The following is a 23,387-nucleotide window of genomic DNA, read 5'->3' as shown; positions in this document are numbered from 1 at the left end:
GTTCGGCTGCTCTTCTCATTGAAATAGGTTAGTGAACCTATTTGTCACGTCCATCACCAATCCAACTAGGATTAGGGGTCCTAATTAAGCCTAATTATCTCCTTTTCTTTGTTTGACTTCAAAACACCTAAAAACAAATAAAGTTAATTAAAAATAGGAAAACATCACAAAATAAATAAGTAATAAGAATAATTAGCATGATAAAAGTCGCACAAATATGCGACTATCAAAGCTTTGAGTTGCACCATGAAAAGTAGTCATAGTTGCCATTCCCATACAGACCTATATAGGAGCACAAACCCGCCTTCTAGTTTATAAGCCATTCATGTATAGGCATTGTGCAGGTGAGCAGTTTCCATAGTGTGTTGTGATCATTTATCTCAATCAATAGTTGTGCAGGTGAGCAGTTTCCATAGTGTGCTGTGATCAGTTATCTCAATCAATAGTTGAGGTTACTTATATTCCTTTTGTTAATTTTCAGCATGGATGTTGTACAAACCCCTCATCAGAGGTAAATGAATCCCATAGATAATCAATCACACAGAATAGTGGTTACTACAATTGAAAGGGTAGTGAACTCCCACAATTAAAGACATCCAAACAGGCAAAAACCAAGAGTCTCAATGCAAACACCAGAAAGCATGTAATTTGAGGTCAATTTCCAGAATTTGAGACACACAAATATGCAATAACCAAAAACCAAGGGATATTACTCAATCAAAAACAACAGAAAGCAACTATTTTTCACATTAATTTCTCTGCAAACACTACTGAAATCTCTCATTACAACATTGATGTACTTGAAACACATGAAGGACCAGCTGATCCATTGACTACATCACCAAGAACTGCGATCAATCTCTACAGAAATCAAACTAAAAGCAGCAACCCACAAACAATCAAAGCCCCAACACTTGAATTCTCCACAAACAATCCCAATATGATAATGGAGCCTCAAAATTGCAGGTTACTTGAAACAGAACCCTAAAATCAGAGCAGAGAAATAGCAGCATTACCACGCAAGAGGAAAGCAAAGATCAAGAATTGACTAAGCACCATCTTGAAGAAGCCCAAACCTCCAAGAACGCTATCAGACTGAGAGCGATAGTCAACGTTCTTGTACTTGTTGGTCATATTCGCAAACAGAATCCCCCAATTGCGTCCCAGCCTCACTTGCTTATCAATCAGCTCATAGATGTACACCTGAGCCACCCCTTCTTTCCGGAGCGGAGTGCCCCGACCCGACTTCAGATGGCCCAACAGCCCCTTGATGTATAGCTCCGCGTAAACCGGGTTCGCCTCCACTTCCCTCGGGTCGGTGCTTGAGCTGGGCCAACCCGTTTCAGTCACAATCAGAGGAATGTTCTCGTGTCCGGCGACGGCCATGGCGGAGATGACGGCGTCGACCATCATGTCGAAGAGGTTCCGGTACCGGACTCCGGTGGCCATGTCGTCACGGAAGCTGAAGGGGTGCTCCTGAAAGAGAGGGAACCCGATCGGAATCTCGCTCCGGAGGCGGTAGAGGTTGTAAGGGTAGACGTTGACGAAGAAGGAGGAGTTGGTGTCGCGGAGGAACTGGAGGAGCGGCCGGATCACCGTCTGGAGCGGCGCGTCGATGAACTGCGCGGCGGAGGGAGGGAACGGCGCCGTGACGACGTTGACGAACGAGAAGGTGGTGGAGACGGCGATCTTGCGGATCCCGAGGTCCAGGAGCGCCAGGTGGACGTTCTGGATCGCCGGGAGGAGGAACTGGGAGAACTCCGGCGTGGACTCGAGGACGTCGTTGCCGACGGAGATGGCGGCGATCTTGGTGCGAGGGAAGAAGGGGACGACGTGCGCGTAGAGCCACCGGAGGGCGTTGGTGCGGTTGGCGGCGAGAGGTGGGACCAGGGCGTTGGGGATGGTGAGGAGGAGCGAGGTGTTGGAGTAGAGGAAGGCGCGGACGAGGTTGGGGTCGGAGACGTCGAGGCGGAGGGCGGCGAGGCCGAGGGAGGTGACGGTGGAGGCCACGCGTTCCGGGAGCGGAGGGGTGGGGTAGGTGGCTGCGGTGGAGGCGGAGTATGTGGCTCCGATGATGGTGGAGGAGACGGCGTCAGGCGAGGCGGTTGCGGCGAGGAGAGAGAGGAGGGTGATGAGAGAAACGGCGGAGAGAGAGAAATGGGAAGCCATGGCTGAAGAGAGAGAGAGAGAGAGAGAGAGAGAGAGATAGAGAGAGAGAGAAGAGAGAGTCTTGGAGAATTTGCAGGGGTTTTAGCCTCGGGGTGTGAAATGTGAGGAGGGAGGTTTGTTACGCGAGTCGGTTAGTTATGGGGAGGTGTGAGGATTTTTGGCGGGAAAATTCAGAAGGGTGTGGAATGCGATATGCGTGTGTGTGTTTGTTAGGGAGGAATCGGGTCGGTTAGAATGTGAGGTGGGATCGTGTGCGACGCAATTACTCTGAGCTTTGTGTGGGCATCGATTGGGCCGTTGATTTTCACTGGGATGCTTAGATTGTTCTGCTTGAAGGAAATTTTTGACTACAATCAATATTACAGTTTTTATTTTCGTCAACCAGAGAAATAGTAAATTCTCCATCAAGTGTCCACGAAGATAATTACGGTATATTAATATGAATTGTCTGAATTTCTTGATTCGGTAGATGTTCAATAAAAATCTTTTTTTTAGAATATCAATGACGATATCCCACGTCAAGAGATCATGTCAGAACGTTTCCTCTCCCCAACCACCAAGAATGAATTGAGATTTAACACTTCAAATTCTACACAACGTAACTCTACTATAAATTTATGAATGTGTTTTATAATTTGCTCTAACTACGCCGAACATATTAGAATTTTGGATATGTGCTCTGTCACGCACATCAACTAATCTTATGGTGTTAGACCGGAGAGCTGAAACCTTTTGTTCAAATTTTCTTCCTCCCTTGGGCTCTGAATGTAATATGTTGATGGGAGACCTTACTCTCCTAGCTGAGCATGTCAATGTGATTGGAACTTGTAACGGAGCACCTGTATAGTTTGGGTTTGAGAGTTTTCGACAACGCCTTTATCAAAGAACATAGTAGAATAGTAGTAGCAACTTATAATGGAAGCAATGTCTTAATGTGCCCTGGAGACCTAGCCCTAGTAATACGATACATGTGATGAACTTCAATTCCATCGGGTTCAATAGTTTGTGAACAATTTCATCACCTTGTTTGATATGTCCAAGTGAATTACATAGTGTTTCAGATTTCAACTAGACCAATCTACGCAAGTGATACTAGAATTCTGAAGGCTGAGAGGGCCAGGCAAGATCACTCCCTCCAACAAGACACGCCTGCTCTCATGAGCTCAGTGCTCCATTTGACACAAGTAATAAGAAATAACGATTGCATAACTCCTATGCTAGCTAGGGCACCACGATCAAGTACCATGCAACATGTAAAATATCGAAAGCGTAAGGTGAGGTGTCTCATCGAAGCCTCATGTCTTGAAAACCTTGAGACGGAATGACGAAGCCTAAAAGACGTTATAATATTTAAATAAAAACTATCATGTTTCTTAACACCTCATTTGGTTAATGGAAAGTAACCGTTAGGAAAAGAAAGTTATTCATTTTCTGCGTTTGGGAATACTAAAGGAAAGGAAATACTTTCCTTAAGGTTGGAAAATATAAGAGAAAGTTGTTCATTCCAAAATCCATAGGAACCACTTTCCCATCTCCTTTTTTTGCATTTATTACTCACAATATATTATTTTAATCAACAACTTTCCGGATGATTTTCCTTATGTTACCAAACATCGAAACGAAAAGTCTTCAGGAAATTTCATTTCTCTTCTCTCTCACTTCCCGTGGGAAAGCCAAGAGAACTACTTTTCTTTCTACGAATCAAACGAGGCCTAATAGCTTTGGTCTTGTACCGGACAACAATTCTAATCTAGCAATTGATTCTCCAGAAAAAATCAAAGCCGCCAATGGGGCCTTGTTGGTAGTCCAGTATAACAAGCTGAATTTGACTGAATGTCACAATCGCCGTTTCCCCGGAAACTACAAGGCCGGAATGATGCACCCGGAAGATGATAGCTGCTTCTTGCCAATACCTCCAATTCCAAACAAGCAGACTGATTCAAGATGCCTAAAATGGCAGTTAAGACCAAGATTAGTCCTAGCTAAGAATATAGCAATCAAGCCACACAGTTTGTAGGAGCCCAACACAAACCCAACTTATAATCGTACACAGTAGTGCAGTACACTGATGTTAAACAGTAATAAACACTGGGCTTACTTGATCTTTGATCTTCTGCCAGAGAATCCTGCCCATACAGAGGAACTGGAAAACCCTGTGAAGGCGAAATCAACAAAATATATTGAGCCAATGTGGCAAAACTGGAGAGTATCCCCAGAAAACAAAGTAGACCACCAAATCTACAACTTTCAAACCTTGAGAAGTACTAGTTTTAACCAAAAACAGAAACATAGAAGTTATAACCTCTAGAACAGGAACCGGAACTGGAGCCGCAACCATTCATATTCGGTGTTCGACGAAAGAAGATTGTGATGAGAAAGGAGGAGGCTAGAGTCTGAAAGAAAAAGATGAATGAGGCATGGTTTGGCTGAGACTTGATAGCTCTTATATATAGTGAGTATGAGGGTCACAGAAGTTAGGGTTTCAAGAATTGGAAGGGTGACTGGGATTGAAACTTAGTAATGGATGCCACCGAAGTTTGCAGAAGATGGAAAATAAGGACGATTTGAATTCAAAACTCAGAGCTGACTGACACATTGTTCAGAAATGCAGGTTTGACTGCACTGAAGATTTTCTGCACACTTGTTTTAGCAAATCTTTTATTGAGGTTGGTATGAAGTATGAACTTCATGGACAATAGGTGATTAATGATGAGATTTCCCTCTAGCATATAAGTAGTTTTGGAGGAAGTGTTATATATACAGTGTGTTATACTCTACCAAAACATGAACACTTTGAACGTACATAATGACTTTAAACTTTCCAGTGTGACAAAGGAAATCCATATACAAATGATTCAAAGATCAAGGCAAAAACGATTTCATTATAGTGACCGTACTCTCCACTTCCTCTAGGAACAACAAAAAGAAAAATCTTTGGATGTTCTTATCTCTCAGTGAACTTGCTGTCTATTCTATAGAAGTCTAAATAGGATTTAAAAAAGAAGAAAAATTAGAAATACGGCAGAGACTTGAGAGTTCTATCCATTCTCCAGTATATCCACATTAAGGGAGAGAGGAACAAGGTGCATCCGCTCTCAAGGTAGTAACGATCCTAACCATATCTAAACTAAGCCAAACGTGTATTCTCATAATCAATGAATTTGATCAAACTATCATTGGTAACATTCAAACATGGCACGCCCATCATATTCGTATCTGCACATCATCTCGTTCTGCACAGAAGACTAAAGACCGGTCATCACTGGAAAACCTGGACAAGAACACGATCAATCATAAACATAAATTCTTGAAACAATTCAACGGCTAAATAGCAACAAGGTGAGAAACTACTAATACTCAAGATTAGCCACACCCACAAACTGTTTTTCATTATGTTTTTGACTACCAGGCACTTGGTTAACGAGCCAACAAGACATGGCTATCTTGTCAAGTTCTCTCATGGCTTTGAGCCTATATCATACTGGTGCTGTGACATTATATGATAAATGCTGTATTAAAGTTAATACTTACCATTGTTGATCTTCTTTCACTTAAAGAGGGAGCAATTGTTGCCAAGTTCGGATCATTTCTATGCTTGCCCCAGGCTTCTTCAAATTGCAGACCTTTGCATCTGCAAATCAAAAGTATACAAAATGATAATCACAAAGGAGGTTCATGTAAGTTCTGTGAATATGTATAGTAGACTAGTCCTTACTGATGGAGCAGGATCAGTATACGACTGACAAGATTTCTAATTTCTTCACGAGACCTTTTCAGTGCTGCTTCTTTGTGCAAAGTAGCAAGTTCATCTACCAACCTGAAGCCAAGCAATGAATTAAATAGTACATTTAAGGGAGACTTTATAACATAGAAGAAATGGCTGCAAATTGGAACTATACAATATCTTGAAGCTCGCTTTCATCCAGAGCACATCAATTAGGTCTAATAGCAAAAACTATTGCGCTTCCGATGGGCAGTAACTAGATAATAGCCTATTTAGGTACTTCCCACATGCCACAACAACCTTCTAGAATAGAATGCACGACATGCACATGTGAGGCCCAAATCATATTTGTGCTGTTTACCTTTCCACATATGGTGTATTCCTAATCCATGTTAGCTTTATAACTGTCTCAATCTGTTTGAGAACCTGCAAAAACATATAAACGTAAATACTTATTAAAATTGCAAAATTTCATCACACAAACAGATGGATGCTCACCAGTAAAACAGTCTCATCATCATCAGCATGTATCCACTTAAAGAAAAGAGGGAAAATGCGCCTGAAATGAGCTAGTAACACCAAACCCACACCAATAAAAAGTGGCTCTACATAGCGAAGCCATGCAACACGGCGCTCCTTGTTCCTAGGCTGGCGCTCCAGGTGACTTAACATCTCATTTAGAATTTTATCAAACCTATAGATTATAATGAAAAAGGCTATTAATTGATGGTATATGAACATGCAGTAACTGAACAATAAAAGCATTTAGCTCAACTCTCATGGTTGAATAGATGACAGGCAGCACACTAGAATTTTAAGTATCTTAACAAACATTTAACTGTATGACTCCATTCAAATAAAATGGCACATGAAGTCATCAAGTTTGACATTATGACCCAAACAAAGTATTCTGACTGTACTGTATAGTGTATCTGGTAAGAATTTTCTACAGGAATACGAAAATTATTAAAAACAAAGTGAAAACCAAGCTATGATGAGGAGATCATTTTCATTTTTTCATACAAGTTTCTCCTTCATGCTGTTTAGTTTTTCTATGAAGATGTCCCTGTACAGCCGTATAACTATATACCTCGCTCATGTTCCTTCATTCATAAATAACACACAAAAACCTAAGAAATACACACATCACGAAGTATTTGGAATATAAGTGTACCATGCACTACGAGGATCACTCTGCTGCGTACGAGTCACCACAAGTACTGACATCTCCACCACAAGATGCCATATCTTGTCACTAGAAGCAATATTCTGGCGGCATGCATCAAGAATTGCATCTTGACACCAAGCTAGATGAGCAGCATCTACACTTTTCGCGATATGTATAAAGCTTATCATGCCTTGCCCCTGAAAGAAAACACACAAGGAGTATCATCCATCTGCCTTTACACATGTATACTTGCTATGCATGTCTTCCATCACTTAGTTTCCCTTCTATCAGATTTCCCACAACACATGAAAGTCCAACCTCTATGAGCTTCACTCCTCAAAAAAGAGCAACTGTTTGAATAAACACTAGGTTGAAACTTGACAGGAGAATACCTTGAGTAATATGTAATTTTAAATTTCAGCCAAAATTGTTAAGTTTTGTTGCTTCAAACTTAAACATAAAAGGTAAAAGCAATCACTTAAGCACCAATTTCCGTGGCCTAAAGTTTCTGTTTTGAAAAGAGAAAAAAAAGCGGCAAAACACACCCTTGGTAATCCTTGAAAGCAATGCTACATTACATTACATATAAGTGAGTGATTCAGCACATTTTCACCGCATATCAAACCGAAATCTGAACAAGCATGAATAGAAAAGGCATACTTTAACCTCCGGCGACCAATGATCCAGAGCCGTCAAACCGCAAGGGACAGCCAAAGCACACAACTTCGCCGAATGCGAATAATCAATCTATAAAACCACAATCATCAATCACATTATACAAAATCCACAGCCAAATTCCAAATAACCATCACAAAATTTTTTTTTTAAAAAAAGGTTTAAAAAATATCACACCTGAGTAACAAACCACCTAAACTGATAAGCAGCCACAACGGCAAACCCAACCGGAACCCTCGCCGACGCTGCCGAGACCTCATCCCCGTCCGCCGACTTATCAATCGAGCTCTCCTTGATCCTCTCCTTCAGCACCGGCATCACCTCCGCCATCAACTCCGCCACCAAACCATCACCAGATTTCCCGCCGTAATCGGAATAGGCTCTCGAGAATTCCAGAAACGCCGAGTCCGCTGCTGCCGCGAGGTGCTTGGGGATCCACGTGAGAAGCTCGTGGGCTGAGGATTGAGAGGCCGAGAGTAAAGCACAGGCGAGAGTGAAGTCTCGGATTGAGGCGCGGAGGTTAGCTCCGTCAAAGTTAGGGTTAGGTTTCCGAGGAAGGAGCGGCTCCAGTAGCGATTTAACGGGGACGGCGGTGCTCTGTGACGGCGCTTTGCTCAGGGCTTCGGAGATCGGCTCCGATAACCTGAAATTAAAAAAAATAAAATAAAATTAGAAAAAATAGAGAAAAAGTGAGTGAAATTTTAGGGAGGGAAAAGTTGAGGGCTTTACTGAAGGAGAAGCTCGTAGAGGTCTGAGGACGATTTCGACATTTCCGACTCAGCTTTTCGCGCCGTCTGAACTGAACTCGCTACTCTCTGGGTTTCTCTGTAATTTTATTTTGATTGCACTTAAACGGTGAGCCCACGTCGTTTAACCTTTTTAAGGTGGGACCCTCCGGCCCGCATATGCCCATTTTTCTAGATTCCGCCTAGCGGGCCTTGGGCTCCGCCTAGCCCGCTTGGGCCCGTTTCTGATTATGGGTATTTTATGACGTTGGCGAGTCTGTACGGTGGGACAAAATAATGCCTCGTGGTTTTGACGTTACCGGGGTCATCATGCAAATCAGGCGCGTGCGCTTTTAGTTTTACTATGTCCACTCCCACAAACCTGGAGTGGATACGGGCACCCATGGAGATGTTCTTAACTCTTAAGTCGAACGTTGAGTGCACGTAATCGGATGTGTGGTCCTAAGTTCCTAACCAAGTAACCATGGTGCATTTCAATGCTTTCATTCTACCTTTTCTTTTTTTGTTATATACTTTTAGAAAAAAAAATATTTATGGCGCGAATTTACGAATCTCGACACACATGGTAAATCGTATGGCGCGATAAATTATATGTTACACAGTCGTTAAAAAAAATTCAAAAGTCTAAAGTTCAATCATAACCGGCAAACGTTACAGAACACATATGAATTTTGACAGATATGGTCAAAGAAATGGAAATTACCCGATTGATGATAAATGTGAAATAAAAAGAAAAAATAAAGAAGAGGGATTGCCGTTGGGAATGAAATTATAGTTACTTTAATACAAAAAAAATCTTTCACAAAAAATCGAGAGCAGAGTTGATATATTTTTTTATAAACATATGCAGCGGAAGTTACGACTTATACAACAAACAAATGAACTGTCCGACTAGTCACCTGACAGATGAGTTGATAAATCAGTCTTGTGGCTTTAAAATTACCGTTTTCAAATAAGGGCATCTCCATCTTTTGGTCTAAAACCCAAACCTAAATTCAAATTTTTGGTCACCCAAGTTCAAACCTAAAACATATTTTAATCATTAATTATTTTTATATCATTGTTTAACCACACATGTAGTTTTCTATTAATATCTGGCAATGACCTACACCAACTAAGCTCATAAATTATAGGTTTTGCCTTATTTGGTTAAGTCAAAATAGGACACTATTTAGATAAATCCTATTTTAACTCAACTTGCATAATGGATTGAAGATAAAATTTTACAAAACCTAAACTTATTATAAGTTTTAAACCAAAGATTGAAGATACTCTAATGAGTTTAATGTATCACTTCTGTTCAACATACGAGTTTGTTGTATATCCGAGCCTCCAATTCCTAAATATTCAAACACTAGAAACTTTACGTTGCTACACCACACAGCAGGGGATACTTTGTTCTCTCTTTCATCTAAACTTTGATTCAAACGGCCATAACTCACAAGTCACAACTGCATTTCTTTAGTACTTTATCAAGAGTGAAACTGTGAAACTGAAGAAGAAGAAGAGGGGGTCAACGTGTAAATTTATCGCAAACACAGGGGCGGAAAAAAGCCGCGTAATGGAGTCGTCAGTTGCACAGAGACAAGGTGGAGCCAAAGTTGTCACCAGCGCGGATATTATAAATATTTTTGAGGCGTTATAAGAAGAATTAAATCACTCATAAAATCTCTCTCATTGGATGTTTTTGAGGGGGGCCTAGTCTTTCTAGTTGTTCTATAATTTCAATCATCGTCTTCCTCCACTCCTCTCCATCCGCTCGCTGCAAAAAGCGCTCCGGATCTCATTCCCTCTCATTCCCGTCACCCATTTTCCTTTATTCTCCCATTTCAATTTTCAATACCAACTTTTTCTCCCTACCCCATTTGTTTTTGATTAGTCAGCCTTGAAAGATCCACCATTTTTTTTGCTCACAGAGCTCCAGAGGGTATGTTTGTTTTGACTGCTGTAGAATTGTTTTGACTTCATTTTCAGCTGGATCTTTGTTAATCTGGCTTTGCATTATTGAGTTGTTATTGTTTGGATCAGAGATCAGCTGTTTGTGTTTTGTGGAGCTTTTTGGATCAGTTTTTGGTAAAGCTGAGGAAAAGATTTGATTTTGAGTTTTGGGTTTTCTATCTTTGTGGTTAAAGTTGTCAAGTTCTGTGACTTTGAGGCTTTATCTTATCTGAGTCAAAGTAGTTGTTGCATGACTTGCATCCATTACTTCTAATAAGTTTTCAATTTCCCTAACTTTGAAGCTTCTCTGTATTTTCTTTGATCGTTAGTTCTGACTGACATGTTTGCTGGGCTTGATTGTTCATTGCAGTTGAGAGGAGGGGAGTTCTTTGGGCAATAGAAAAGAGCCAGATCTAAGAAGCACAAGGGAATTATGTCTTTCATTGGCACCCAGCAGAAATGCAAGGCTTGTCAAAAGACGGTTTACCCAGTTGAGGAGCTTTCTGCAGATGGGATTTCCTACCACAAGTCTTGCTTCAAGTGCACTCACTGCAAAGGGACTTTGAAGGTACTCAACTTTCGATTCTGGCGCATAATGTGTAGCTTAGTTCTTTGATTAGATTTGAATCAAAGTGGTTCTGTTGCAGAATGTTACATACTCTAGAAGATAATTGCTTTACTGCGACTCCCAACTTATTCAGTATATGCATTTTTCTGTAATTGGAATACTTATCCGGATTTCTAATACACAATGTGTAGGGTAGTATGAGGTTTCTAATCCCAAACCTTATATGCGACCAAAACTGTTGTGTATGAATCTAAATTTTAATAAGAAAGTTGTGATAATCTAGAGCAGTAACCCAATTCTTTATAGGTTGCATGTATTTATGGTTTATAAATTTTATGTTGACAGTTGAGCAATTATTCCTCAATGGAAGGTGTTCTGTACTGTAAACCTCACTTTGAGCAACTCTTCAAGGAGACCGGAAACTTCAACAAGAACTTCCAGTCACGTATGTCTTCACATTTTTCCTGAGAATCTATCCTTGCTATATCCACATTATTTTTTAGTTTACAAGTTTAATTTTCTATGAATTGCATTTGCAACAGCTGCAAAGTCAGCTGAGAAGCTAACACCAGAAATGGTAATTTCCCCACCACAACACTGCTTCACATTAAAGTTGGATTTGAACAATCAAATTTTGTTTTTATTTTATACTTTTGCTCTTTATTGGATTTGTGTTGACACTACTTGTCTAATGCTTGCATTTGTTTCAGACTAGGTCACCCAGCAAAGCTGCTGGTATGTTTTCTGGCACGCAAGAAAAATGTGCTACTTGTGGTAAAACCGCCTATCCACTGGAGAAGGTACAATCCCTTGATTTCTTTTTTTGGGTCTGTAACAATCCCATGATCTTAGTGGTGTTATCTTTTATTATATCTATATATTTCTGCTGTTGTCCTGAAAAATTTAAGTATTAGGTTGGCATTACCCTTTTCAATATTTTATTAAGTTGCTCACAGCCAAAGTTGTATGTACATTAGTTCCTACTAGAGTGCTAGTTACTTGGATTACTAACTTAAAAACGGGGATTTCTTTTATATAAAGGAAGTAGAGCGCAGCCAAAATACTAGAAAGGAACCTATAATCAATTGAGCAGTATTCCAATTTTACTACAGAACCTGCAAGGATATCAGTAATCATCCCCCTGTTTCTGTAGGACTCCGCATCCCCTTCTATGAAATGCTTGATGCAGTAATGGTTTTCCTAGATGAAATCTTGTCTGTATTGTATTGCCCCCTGCTGACACCAAATTTCTACAACACAAATTGAAGAGATCAGATGAGTTCATTTGGGTTTTCTACACTACTGCAGGTGACAGTGGAGAGCCAGGCATATCACAAGTCGTGTTTTAAGTGTTCCCATGGTGGCTGTCCTATTACTCCATCAAATTATGCAGCCCTGGAGGGAATTTTATACTGCAAGCACCATTTCTCCCAGCTTTTCAAGGAGAAGGGGAGCTACAACCATCTTATTAAGTCTGCATCTATTAAGCGCGCAGCAGCTGCAACAGCGACAGCAGCTGCAGCAGCAGTTGCCAGCATTCCAGAAGCCTAAATGCCAAGTTTATAGTTTCTTTACATCTGCTTTCTTTTAAGAGTGTGTTCTCTTAGACGGTACTTGTCATGGCTGAGTGAGTAAACTTTGTCTGTCTTCTCTATTTTCTTTGGCTCAATGAACTTGGGCACATTCTTGTGTTTGCTTGATGTATGCGATGCAGACTGACAATTGTAAAACAACCTCTTTTTTCTCTCTTTCAATTTACGCAAGTTCATGTTACTTTTGCCAAAGAGATAGATATTCATGTTTGATGTTTCGCTCTTCAGCTGAACAGAGGTCACATGAGAATAGATGATAGGAGAGATTAAGTATTTTTGAGACAAGAGCATGCTGATGGTTTGGAAATGTATCCTAAAGAAACCAAGAAACAAACTGTTAATGAACGAGACACCTAATCAACCGAAATGAAAGGGAGACAGAGACAATGAGACACCTATGAAAACAGAGATTAATAAATAGGGTAAAGGGGTGTGTTTTCTTATTTAGCTCCCTTTAAATAAGGATGTAGAGTTACTTGATGATCACCATATGAAACTTGATGATTATACATAATGACTGGGTGATCACTCCCAAGGTTACTTGGTGACCGCTCTTGTTATTTTTTGGTGATCAATCTCAAATTTCCTACAAATACATAATGAACTCTAACTAATGAGTATTAGTATTACATGATCATGCCAAAATGATGATTATGTAGACAACCACACAATTTGTACTATCCCTATAACACACAATTTGCTTAATCCCCCTTGCTTATCTTGTATTCCAAATATTTCAGATACATAACCTTCAAGGCTCTCGGTTAGAATCAACTCTTGCTCCGTATTCTAAGAGTGAAGACTCATCCATCACGCCTCCAGAAGCTTGGGGAGATGACAGATTATCTGATAAGTATACCAGTTTATGGGCGGATCTACGTTATGGGCTGTCTGGGTTGAAGCTTAGACAGAAGTCTTATATGTAGTAAATAAGTACCCATGAAAACAATGAGAAGCCTTGGTTCAGTTGGCAACTTGACCAAATTATAACCTCTTTGTCGCAGGTTCTGGATATTTTTAGTAGTTTTTCTCACTTTGGTACCACAAACAACACAATTCTTCTTCATTCCTGCTTCAGTTACAATATTTTCTTACTCTTTTTTGCCCATTTTTTTTTACTTTTCTCTCTTCAAATAAGAAATTCAAAAAAAATTCTCATATAGTTCTTGCACTTCTGATAGTATTTCTTAAGGAAATTTTTTTTTTCCTTTCGATGAGTTTTCAGTGGGTTATAAACCTAAAAAAAATGTGCTTCTAACTAGCCTAGATCCTGGATCCGCCACTAATACCAACCTGCTTCAGCCAACAGTAAACCATCTCGCTTTGGGATGTCAGCTCAGACATCAGGATCACTTATGTCTGGATTACCAGATACATCCTTGTCAACAAGTCAGACAAGTATCAGCTCTACAAGCTTAAACTATGCAAATATGCGCATTAAAGATTTGTCTTTCAGTCAGGAGAATTCCTTGGGATTTCCAGAACACGTCAACTCTAGTGCCATCCCTATGTCCCCTGGTAGCAAAGGAATCACGGGACAGTCTAACCTTGATTCACCAACATCATCTTTGTCCCTCCATCGGAAATTCTCTACTTATGCAGAGAGAATAGGCACTACATCTTCCTTCAGCGACCGAACATCACTTGCAGCGGGTTCACCAAAAACAAAGAAAACAGGAGCTGAAATGAGAGAATTGTTGACTAGCTTGGTGTCTAAGTCAGATACATCAACGGTCACAGAATCAGGGATTCTTCCAGCTATGAACGTATGATTTCTTTGATTTATTTGATAAGTTATAGCCTAACTTTGCATACGATTTGCGTTTAAGATTTTTAAATATAAACAGTGATCGAACTCATCAGGAGAAGCCAATAAAGAAGTTTATAATGTCGGCTTTGTTCTGCCATACTAAGTTATCATAGTACACTGAATGAGAATACTTTTACAGGGAGGAACCTCACAATTGCCCAAGGCCCCTCAACAAGATGCCCAGCAGGGAAATTCATTTACATATCAGATTTTACAACGTACTCTACAAGAGACTCTTGATTCCTTTCAGAAGTCGGTACATGAAGATATGAGGAGCCTTCATATAGAAATTTTAAGACAATTTCACATGCAAGAGGTATGCATCTGCTATTGATCCGACCGTTCCTTTTTCTTTTTTTTTCTTTTTTTTTTTTGTGTTAAAGAAAAAGTTTTCCTCATTCATCTTGTGGAATAATGTACAGACGGAAATGTCAATGGTAATGAGTAAAATGCTGGCAAACCAAGCTGAGCTAATGGAAGAAGTTAAATCTCTGCGGAAAGAAAACCAGCAACTCCGACAACAGCTTTGAGCCCTGTGAAGATTTTATTTCGTGTGAATGAATTTTTTGGATTAGCACATCCCTTCTTTGTGTTTTACAATTTGCTCTTTGTTAATGGGCTTCTGTTCAATTGAACTTTTTGGGGTTGTTTCTCTCCTAGCTTAGGGTGGTTTCCTCTTCAGCAATGACACTTTTGGCATGTTGTACATTATAATGGAACATCATGTTTTCATGATGTTCAACCTGCCAAACGTGCCATTGTTGAATGTTTTTTTAAAACCTCATCTTCCTAGTTTAGTCAACTGTTCCTTTTCTGGCAAATTATCAAAATTATGATTTGAAGATGAACAGCATATGGTTGCCTGTAGGTTAGTGTTTTGTGAGTAATTTTATCAAAAATATTGGTTAGTATGTCTTGGATTCCAGCTTCAAACAAGGGGAGGCCGGCCCCCGTGCTAGAGTCTGAACTACAGGTATGTTCTTCTGAACCAAGATGTGAATTTGCCAACTGTGGCTCTTTCATCTTTTTCATCTTTTGCCAACTGTGAATTTGCCAGTGCTCTTATACAGTAGCAATTAGTTCCTTTGTTTCAGTTTGGGGTAACTAGACTTTGACCAAAAAGCTGATTGATAAAAAACGATAGGTGTATGAATGCATGCAAGTGCACTTGTACCAAAACCTATCATATTAGTAGTTTTGTGGTGAGTGTGAGACCAGTTGAAAATTTTGTTCAGCACAAGGCTAGTTTTTAAAAACACGAAACTTTGATAATCTCAAAAGTAGTCTCGTTTACACAAAACTAAGTATTTTTAAAGTACCAATATGTTTATTTTTTAATGACAACTCCCGGTCTACCACAATTACCGCTGCAAATTCTTAGTGATAGCAATCAATCACAAATTGGTTTCATTAATTAATTGCATTAAGGCGCTTGACCCAAAAAGAAAACAAAATGGAAAATATTAACTTAACCTTATCAAGTGCTATATACGGTGCAAGAGAGCAACCCATTTCCACAGTCCTTTCTTTTTTTCATTCTGGAGCACCACCTTGAAGTAAGAACATGGCAGCTGAAGCATTACTTACCGTTGTCCTTGACCGTTTGGCCACGATCGCCCTTGACAAGGTCGGAGAAGAGTTCAGACTGGTCACTGGTGTTGAGAAAGAAGTCAAGAGCCTCACCCGCAATCTGGAAGCCATTAGAGCTGTGCTGGAGGATGCAGAGCAGAGGCAAGTGACGGAGGCCACCGTCAGACGCTGGCTGAGTGAACTCACTGAAGTTTCCTTCGAAATGGATGACGTGCTGGATGAGTGGATCACTGAAGTTCTCAAGCGCCAAATGGAGAAACAAGAACAACAAGGTGAAACTGCTCTTGTTGTCGCTACTAAGAAGAAGGTATGCTTCCCTTGCCTTTCCTCTTGCTTTTATGTCGGCCAAGTCAATCGGTTAATGCTTCGTCGTGATATTGCTGTGAGGATCAAAGAGCTAAATGAAAGAGTAGCTTCGATTGATAAGGAAAAACAAAGTTTTACCTTCCAAAACACCACCACAAGGGTTCCCGAACTACCTCAACGGCAAAAAACTACTTCTCTTCCCAATGTTAAAACATTTGGTCGAGATAGTGAAAAAAATCTCATAGTTAGCAAGCTGCTAAGTGAGGGTAGTCAAGAAAAAGAGTGTCCACTTATCATCCCTATTGTAGGGATGGGGGGAATGGGGAAAACTACTCTTGCCCAGCTTGTCTGTAATGATCAAAATGTTATATCTCATTTTGACGAGAGAATATGGGTCTGTGTCTCAGACCCTTTTGAAGAGATCAAGATTGCTCAAGCTATCATTGAAGAATTAGACAAAGATAATCATTCAAAAAACTCGACTGTGTTGCAAACCCTAACTCAATGTATGCATAGATTGATTGAGGGTAAAAGGTTCCTCCTTGTTTTAGATGATGTTTGGAGTCCAAAACTTTCTCAATGGGAAGAATTAATTAAACCTTTACGTAATGGTGCTATGGGCAGTAGAGTATTGGTGACCACTCGAAAAGAGGAGACTATTGTTTTGATGAAAGCAATAACTCAAATGATCTCTTTGAAGGAGTTGGGGGAATCATGTTGTTTGTCATTGTTCTATTACAATGCAGACATAAATGAGAGTAGTGTCTCCAGAGAGTTTAACGATATCGGGTTAGAGATTGTTAAGAGGTGCAATGGGTTGCCTCTTGCTGCAAAGACATTAGGAAGCCTCATGCGTAATAAGAAAAAGATTCATGAATGGTGAGCTCTTTTAAAGAGTAAGACATGGGAATTGAAAGAAATTCAACATGATGTTTTTCGACCCCTATTACTAAGTTATCATGATTTGACTCCAGCGACCAAATGTTGTCTTTTGTACTGTGCTATATTTCCAAAAGACTATGTGTATAATAAGAATAATTTGGTTGAGCTGTGGATGTCGCAAAATTATTTGAATGACAATGGAAGTAAAGAAAAGATGATAGTTGGTCAAAATTATTTTGATGAGTTAGTAATGCGGTCATTCTTTCAAGATATTAAGGTAGATGAGAGGAATGGAAACATAGAATGCAAAATTCATGATATTGTTCATGACTTTTTGCAATATTTGACCAAGAATGAATGTTTAATGTTAGACGTTGAGATGGATGATACGAAGAGAAAAAAGGTGTCATATGATAAAATCCGTCATTTTACTTCAATGCAGTCAACGGACAGAGAGTTTTTGGAACATTTTCTCCCTGATTGTAAAAAATTACGTACATTGGTATATTCATATTCAAACTCCATTCCCATTGATGCAAGGGTAGAGATGATAGCTGAATTGAAAAGCCTTAGGACATTAATATTGTTGCAATGGCCTTTCAAAGAAATTCCTGAGACGATGGGTGGGTTGATACACTTAAGGTATCTTGATTTATCCGGTAATAGTAAGTTGAAAGAATTACCGAGCGCCGTGGGTAGCTTATACAACCTGCAAACCTTGCGACTTGAAGGATGTCGGAGTCTAACAAGAATAGATGTGCGGAGACTGATTAACTTGAGGCATCTCTATGTTGAAGACTGCTTCTCACTGAGGTTAATTAAAGGGATTGAGAAATTAACACATATGCAAAGACTGGATTGGTTTTATGTCCGAGACGGTGGTGATGAAGGAGGAAACAAGTTGGAACATCTGACAAACTTGAACCAGCTTCAAGGGTGTCTTGTGATTGATATGGATAGGTTTCCCAGTACGGCGGAGAATAATGCAGCAATTATGAAGAATAAGGCTCACATCTTGGATTTGTATCTATTTTTCGCGGGCAGAAGCCGCAGTACTGAAGATGACCGACAAATTATGAATAGGTTAGAGCCGCATCCAAGTCTGGAATCTCTGATCATATTTCGGTATGAAGGCGGCACATTTTCCGATTGGTTGTCGTCTTTACACAGCTTGAGAGTCCTCCGCCTTAGAGACTGCCTAAGTTGTGAGATTTTGCCTTCTTTAGGGAAACTGGCGTCCCTTGAATCATTGGAAATTTTGGGACTCCATAAAGTCTCAAAGGTAGGAGTTGAGTTTCTGGGAATAGAACAAGGGCAAACCTCCTCCTCGTCCTCCGTTTTCGTGTCATTCCCCAAGCTCAAAAAACTCACCATCGAAGGCATGGGGTCATGGGAAGAGTGGGAAGGAGTGGAGGAGGGGAATTCTGAGAATATTACAATCATGCCATTCCTCGATCAGTTGACAATTGAACGCTGCGAGAGGCTAAAAGCACTGCCGGACTTCCTGTGGAAGACACCTCTACAGAAATTGAACATCAGCAACTCTCCAATTCTCAAAAACCTTTACGGACAAGAAAATGGCGAGGAGCGGACCAAGATTTCTTACATCCCAAGCATCCAGATACAAGATACATGTTGCATCTGCTGATATGTGAAAAGGTACATTTGCTTCCATGGTTAGAGCTACGTACAGTTCCTTCATTTAATTCCATATTTCTTATTACTTGGATGTCTAATTACTCTCTAATCTCTATCATTCCTCACATTCCAGGCTTCAGCTTCTCTTAGACAAATCACATTTTAAGAGCCAAAGGCAAAGTATCTACGTGGTGAGCTTAATATATATCTTCCTACATGTTCTTATTTGTGTCGAATGGGACTCTGTTGTTTTGCATTTTCAAATTCTCAACTGAATCGTTTCTTTTTCCATGCATTGTGTATTGTTGGCACGTTTTCCATGGTATGTCACTATTGGAGGACAGAAGGAAACATCAATTGAGGACCATCACTTCAGGCATGATTTGGCAGAGTTATATTTGCACTGACCAGACGGCTATGAGGGTACTGAAAGAGGTCAAAGACTCCAAGATCTTACCGGTTTTTTATACATGTGCTTCCTCAGACACTCATCTCCTTACCAGTTTTGGCTCTTTATTTCTTCTGCTGGTGTCGTTCAAGATACAGGTAAGTTCACTGCTCTAATTTGTAGACCAAGTCTCTGGACCCCTTAGAAAAGCCTAGTCGCTAATATACAGAAATTGATGATTCACAGCCATGTGAATGGCTGATAGGATGGCTGGATTCCCAACAAATGATGATCCTCACCCCCTCAGTTTTGTGCTGAGATTGCACGTTGGAAATTTCTTCTGATAGTTTGTAGTTTATTGATTTTCTTCTGTAAATCAAGTTATAAATAGGTCCTTTAATTATGTGTGTGTTGTAGATGTGAATTGCACTAGGCTACTTAGCTGCTTGTACTGCTTGTATTGAAGCTACATGCATTCAGAATGGCATCCGAGTTTGATGAGCTGCATGTATGCCAATTTGTACATTTTATATTATAACTTTTAGTTCTTGGTTTTTAAGTTGGACTGATATCTAAGTCACAGAAAACCTGTTGGTTGATTACATGGACCGAGGATGGAGCTTAGTCAAGAACATTTCTTCAATTGTCTGGACTTTATTAGACTTATTGGGAAGCTCTGCAAGGTTGTGGCAATGAGTTGTCATTGGGGAAGTTGACCTCAAATTGTTCATTTGGTCATACTTGGTTATGCTAGTTTGAAGCTTCTGTATCCTAGCCTTCTGCTCATCCTGATATCTTCATTGTTTATACAGGTACATCATTCCTGCCATAGAATTCTAAGTTTGCATATTTTAGTATCTTTGGTGTTCATCAGTTGCTAGAAAGGAAAAAAGAAGTGCGAATATCGGTGTCGTAGAAAGTAGTTTTCCTGAGAGATTAATATTTGAGTGTGATATAGGTGATCATGACTGTCAGGAGCTAAAGAGATCAGAAACAGCACAAGTTGGAGACATGTTCTTAAATCATTGAAAGAAGGCATGAGGGTACTGAAGGCTGCCAGTTTTGAAGACCCTTCCTGGTTGGTTATGATAGTCTTCTTCCTCTGATGCTGGAACTGAGTCCTATCAAGTGCACCTATCCTCACATCTCTACTTTATGACCATGTAAATTTCAGAAACATTACAAGCACTCTTCTGTTCATAGTTCTACTGGCTAGACTCCCCAAGACAAGATGCCCCTCAGGTACTCTTCATGTTGTGTGGTTATTTCCACACATGTGATTCAAAACAAATAGCAGAACAAAGCTTTATGTCATGTAGAATTATCATTTTCTTCAGATTCAGGTTATAGTCAAGTCTGACTAATGTATCTATTGCAGAAGAAAATCGCACAAACATAAATTTCCAGGTCACTTTGAGGCTTCATTTGGAATGGCCTTGGAGCTGCTGTAAAGCTGATTGGATGGTACTATGGTAAGCTTCTATGTCATAATCTGATTGAAATTCTCTGTTCATGGCTGTGCGTCTCACATATGCCCTTGTGGTAAAACCGCCTATCCACTGGAGAAGGTACAATCCCATGATCTTTTTTTTCTTTTTTGGTCTGTAATAATCCCATGATCTTAGTGGTGTTATCTTTTAGTATATCTATATATTTCTGCTGTTGTCCTGGAAAATTTAAGTATTAGGTTGGCATTACCCTTTTCAATATGTTATTAAGTCGGTCACAGCCAAAGTTGTATGTACATTAGTTCCTACTAGAGTGCTAGTTACTTGGATTACTTATTTAAAACAGGGATTTCTTTTATATGAAGGAAGCAGAGCGCAGCCAAAATACTAGAAAGGAAACAACCTATAATGAATTGAGCAGTATTCCAATTTTACTACAGAACCTGCAAGGATATCAGTAATTTATATGACCTGCAAACCTTGAGACTTGTTAATTGTCGTGGTCTCGAAAGAATAGATGTGGGAAGGCTGATTAACTTGAGGCATCTTTATGTTGAAGACTGTGTCTGCCTAACGTTAATTAAAACAAAAGGCATCTTTCATAATTGAGAAATTAAAACAAATGCAGACGCTAGATTGGTTTCCTGTCTCATCGGTGCAAGCACCTACAAGCACTGCCAGACTTCCTGTGGAAGACACCCCTACAGAAATTGCAGATCAGCAATTCTCCAACTCTTGAAAACCTATACAAAGAAGAAACAGGTGAGCAGTGGCCCAAGATTTCTCACATCCCAAGCATTGGTTTCGAAGACGACGGGGGATGTTGCATCTCTTGACGAGTGAAAAGGTACATTTGCTTCAATGTTTAGAGTCAAATTTTCATTCTTGTGAACTTAATATCTGCATCACATGGGATTGTTATGTATAAATTTGATTTATAACTGAATCATTACTTTTTCCATGCATTGTGTATTCTAGGATGTCTTCAAGACTGTTAACTGGATGTCACCATTCACCAATTGGAGAGCAGAAAGAAACACCAATTGAGGATCATTAGGCAATGTGATCATCAGATACAACATTGATTAGTTGAGCATGGTATGTCTGGCTGCAGTCAAATGGTCGATCATTTTTTCAATCTTGTGAGCTTAATATTTGCATCACATGCAATGGGATTGTTATATATATGTATTTTCAAATTTATAACTGAATCATTACTTCATCCATGCATTGTGTATCGCACTAGGGTGTCTTCAAGACTGTTAAAATGGAGGTTACCATTGGAAAGCAGAAGGAAACACCAATTATCAGTTTATCAACATACATGTACAGCTCACACTGAGGCTTCCTTTAGAATGGAATTGGAGTTGTAAAGCTGATGGGATGTTACTATGGTAAGCTTCTATAGTTTTATGTCATATTCATGGGTGTTTGTGGCACATAAATAGATAGCTCTGTCTTAAGGATCACAGATTGCTTTCGTTTTTTTGGTTATATAGGTTGTAACTAAGTTGGACTGTCGGAGAAAAGGATCTGAGGCACCAATCACACCTACATTTGACAAGCTGTGAGGTGGCCATGATACCTGCTTCATTCACTTTGTTTCCAGCCACTCGTCACTTGTGAGTTGAGAATGGCATTGGAGTTGTAAGCCATGGATGGGAGGGACACATGTGAGTTAACTAAGTTGCAACTGTAACTGCTGTATTTTCCGAAGAAGATACACATTTTCATTTCTACATCCTGTTTGTCATCATCTTAGCAAATAAATTTCAAGACAGTACATCTACTAGAGGTATGCTCATCTGCTATATATCTCTCTTGCTGCTCCCTTCTCATATTTTGTTGTTGTTGTCTTTGTTTATTTTCTCATTCATTTTCTGGAACCGTTACACAGATGAAAATGGGAAAGGTGATGATTATAGTTCTGGAAAAAGCAGGCAAAGCTGATGAATAAACTTAAATCTATCTGGAAAGAAGGCCAGAAGCTCCAGCGCTGGATTAGTGTTATACTGTTGATCAGTTTTCTGGATTGCGATGTCAGTGCATGTTGTAAATAAACAATCACAAGAACTAGAGTACTCTGGTTATCATCGGCCATTGTTTGTTTCTTTTATGTACTTCAGTTGGGTGTGAGGTACTCTTTTTCCCTTCGTCCGGGATTTTGTCCCACTGGGTTTTTACCGGGCAAGGTTTTAATGAGGCCACTCACTAGCACTCAACAACCCTATCAAATCTTAATGACAAACTGCCTTCTTCCAAGATTGCATTTTTTCACTTAGAAAGTTCAGAGACTTCCATACATTGTTTTTGTTGCTCCCGCTCTGTTCTGTTGTTTTCAATCAAGTTGCCTACGCTGGCACCTCTTGGATAATGCCTTTTGATGATGGTGTAGAGTTTTGCAATCCAATCATTCTGTTAAGCTACTGCAGCAAGTAATGAATTCGAGTTGATCAGATGCAATACAATGTGTATGATCTTATACAGGCACATGGTTAAGCTTAGATATCTTAACGAAGATGAGGCGCATAACCAAACCATAGGGGCTAGTTAGGGACTTGTCCTGTTTTACCTCAACAAGGATGTACAGCGGCTGTGGAAAGAGTCTAGGTGTGGAAAAAAGATCTGTCTCTCTCTCTCTGGTATGAAATTTCCAATACCTTTTTTGAAACTTATGTACGTATGTACTTGACCTTCTTCTTTCAATTCAGGCTGATACAAGTCCTTCAGTTCTGTATCCATTGT

The 23,387-nt window shown here is 39.8% G+C and overlaps 3 protein-coding genes and 1 pseudogene across 4 annotated transcripts; 2 read left to right on the top strand and 2 right to left on the bottom strand.

The window, feature by feature from the left end:
- Nucleotides 1–990: 990 nt before the first annotated feature.
- Nucleotides 991–2,118, bottom strand: LOC101292466 (glucan endo-1,3-beta-glucosidase 2-like; the record flags this gene model as incomplete). Its single annotated transcript, XM_004308868.1, has 1 exon — nucleotides 991–2,118. A coding segment is annotated over one exon (1,128 nt), but the record flags the coding sequence as incomplete, so codon positions are not given.
- A 3,039-nt stretch (nucleotides 2,119–5,157) lies between these two features.
- On the bottom strand, nucleotides 5,158–8,546 carry LOC101292058 (uncharacterized protein At2g39910-like). Its single transcript, XM_004307560.1, has 9 exons — nucleotides 8,466–8,546; nucleotides 7,914–8,379; nucleotides 7,722–7,808; nucleotides 7,068–7,258; nucleotides 6,392–6,587; nucleotides 6,255–6,319; nucleotides 5,885–5,986; nucleotides 5,701–5,800; nucleotides 5,158–5,440 (listed from the first exon to the last, which is right to left on the bottom strand). Exons 1-9 carry the CDS (start codon nucleotides 8,504–8,506, stop codon nucleotides 5,429–5,431), a joined length of 1,260 nt encoding a protein of 419 aa, XP_004307608.1. The 5' UTR covers nucleotides 8,507–8,546; the 3' UTR covers nucleotides 5,158–5,428.
- A 1,589-nt stretch (nucleotides 8,547–10,135) lies between these two features.
- LOC101291761 (pollen-specific protein SF3-like) lies at nucleotides 10,136–12,773 on the top strand. The gene is made up of 6 exons (XM_004307559.1): nucleotides 10,136–10,409; nucleotides 10,791–10,988; nucleotides 11,334–11,433; nucleotides 11,531–11,565; nucleotides 11,699–11,788; nucleotides 12,297–12,773. The coding sequence occupies exons 2-6, from the start codon at nucleotides 10,854–10,856 to the stop codon at nucleotides 12,537–12,539; spliced, it is 603 nt and encodes a 200-aa protein (XP_004307607.1). The 5' UTR covers nucleotides 10,136–10,409; nucleotides 10,791–10,853; the 3' UTR covers nucleotides 12,540–12,773.
- A 3,181-nt stretch (nucleotides 12,774–15,954) lies between these two features.
- Nucleotides 15,955–18,816, top strand: LOC101292170 (annotated as a pseudogene). Its single transcript, XR_185362.1, has one exon. The product of XR_185362.1 is annotated as a putative disease resistance protein RGA3-like (transcript).
- The last annotated feature ends 4,571 nt before the right edge of the window (nucleotides 18,817–23,387 follow it).

Source organism: Fragaria vesca, linkage group LG7 (genome assembly GCF_000184155.1).
Source record: "Fragaria vesca subsp. vesca linkage group LG7, FraVesHawaii_1.0, whole genome shotgun sequence".
NCBI lineage: Eukaryota > Viridiplantae > Streptophyta > Magnoliopsida > Rosales > Rosaceae > Fragaria > Fragaria vesca.
This window is presented reverse-complemented; position numbering and strand designations above follow the sequence as displayed.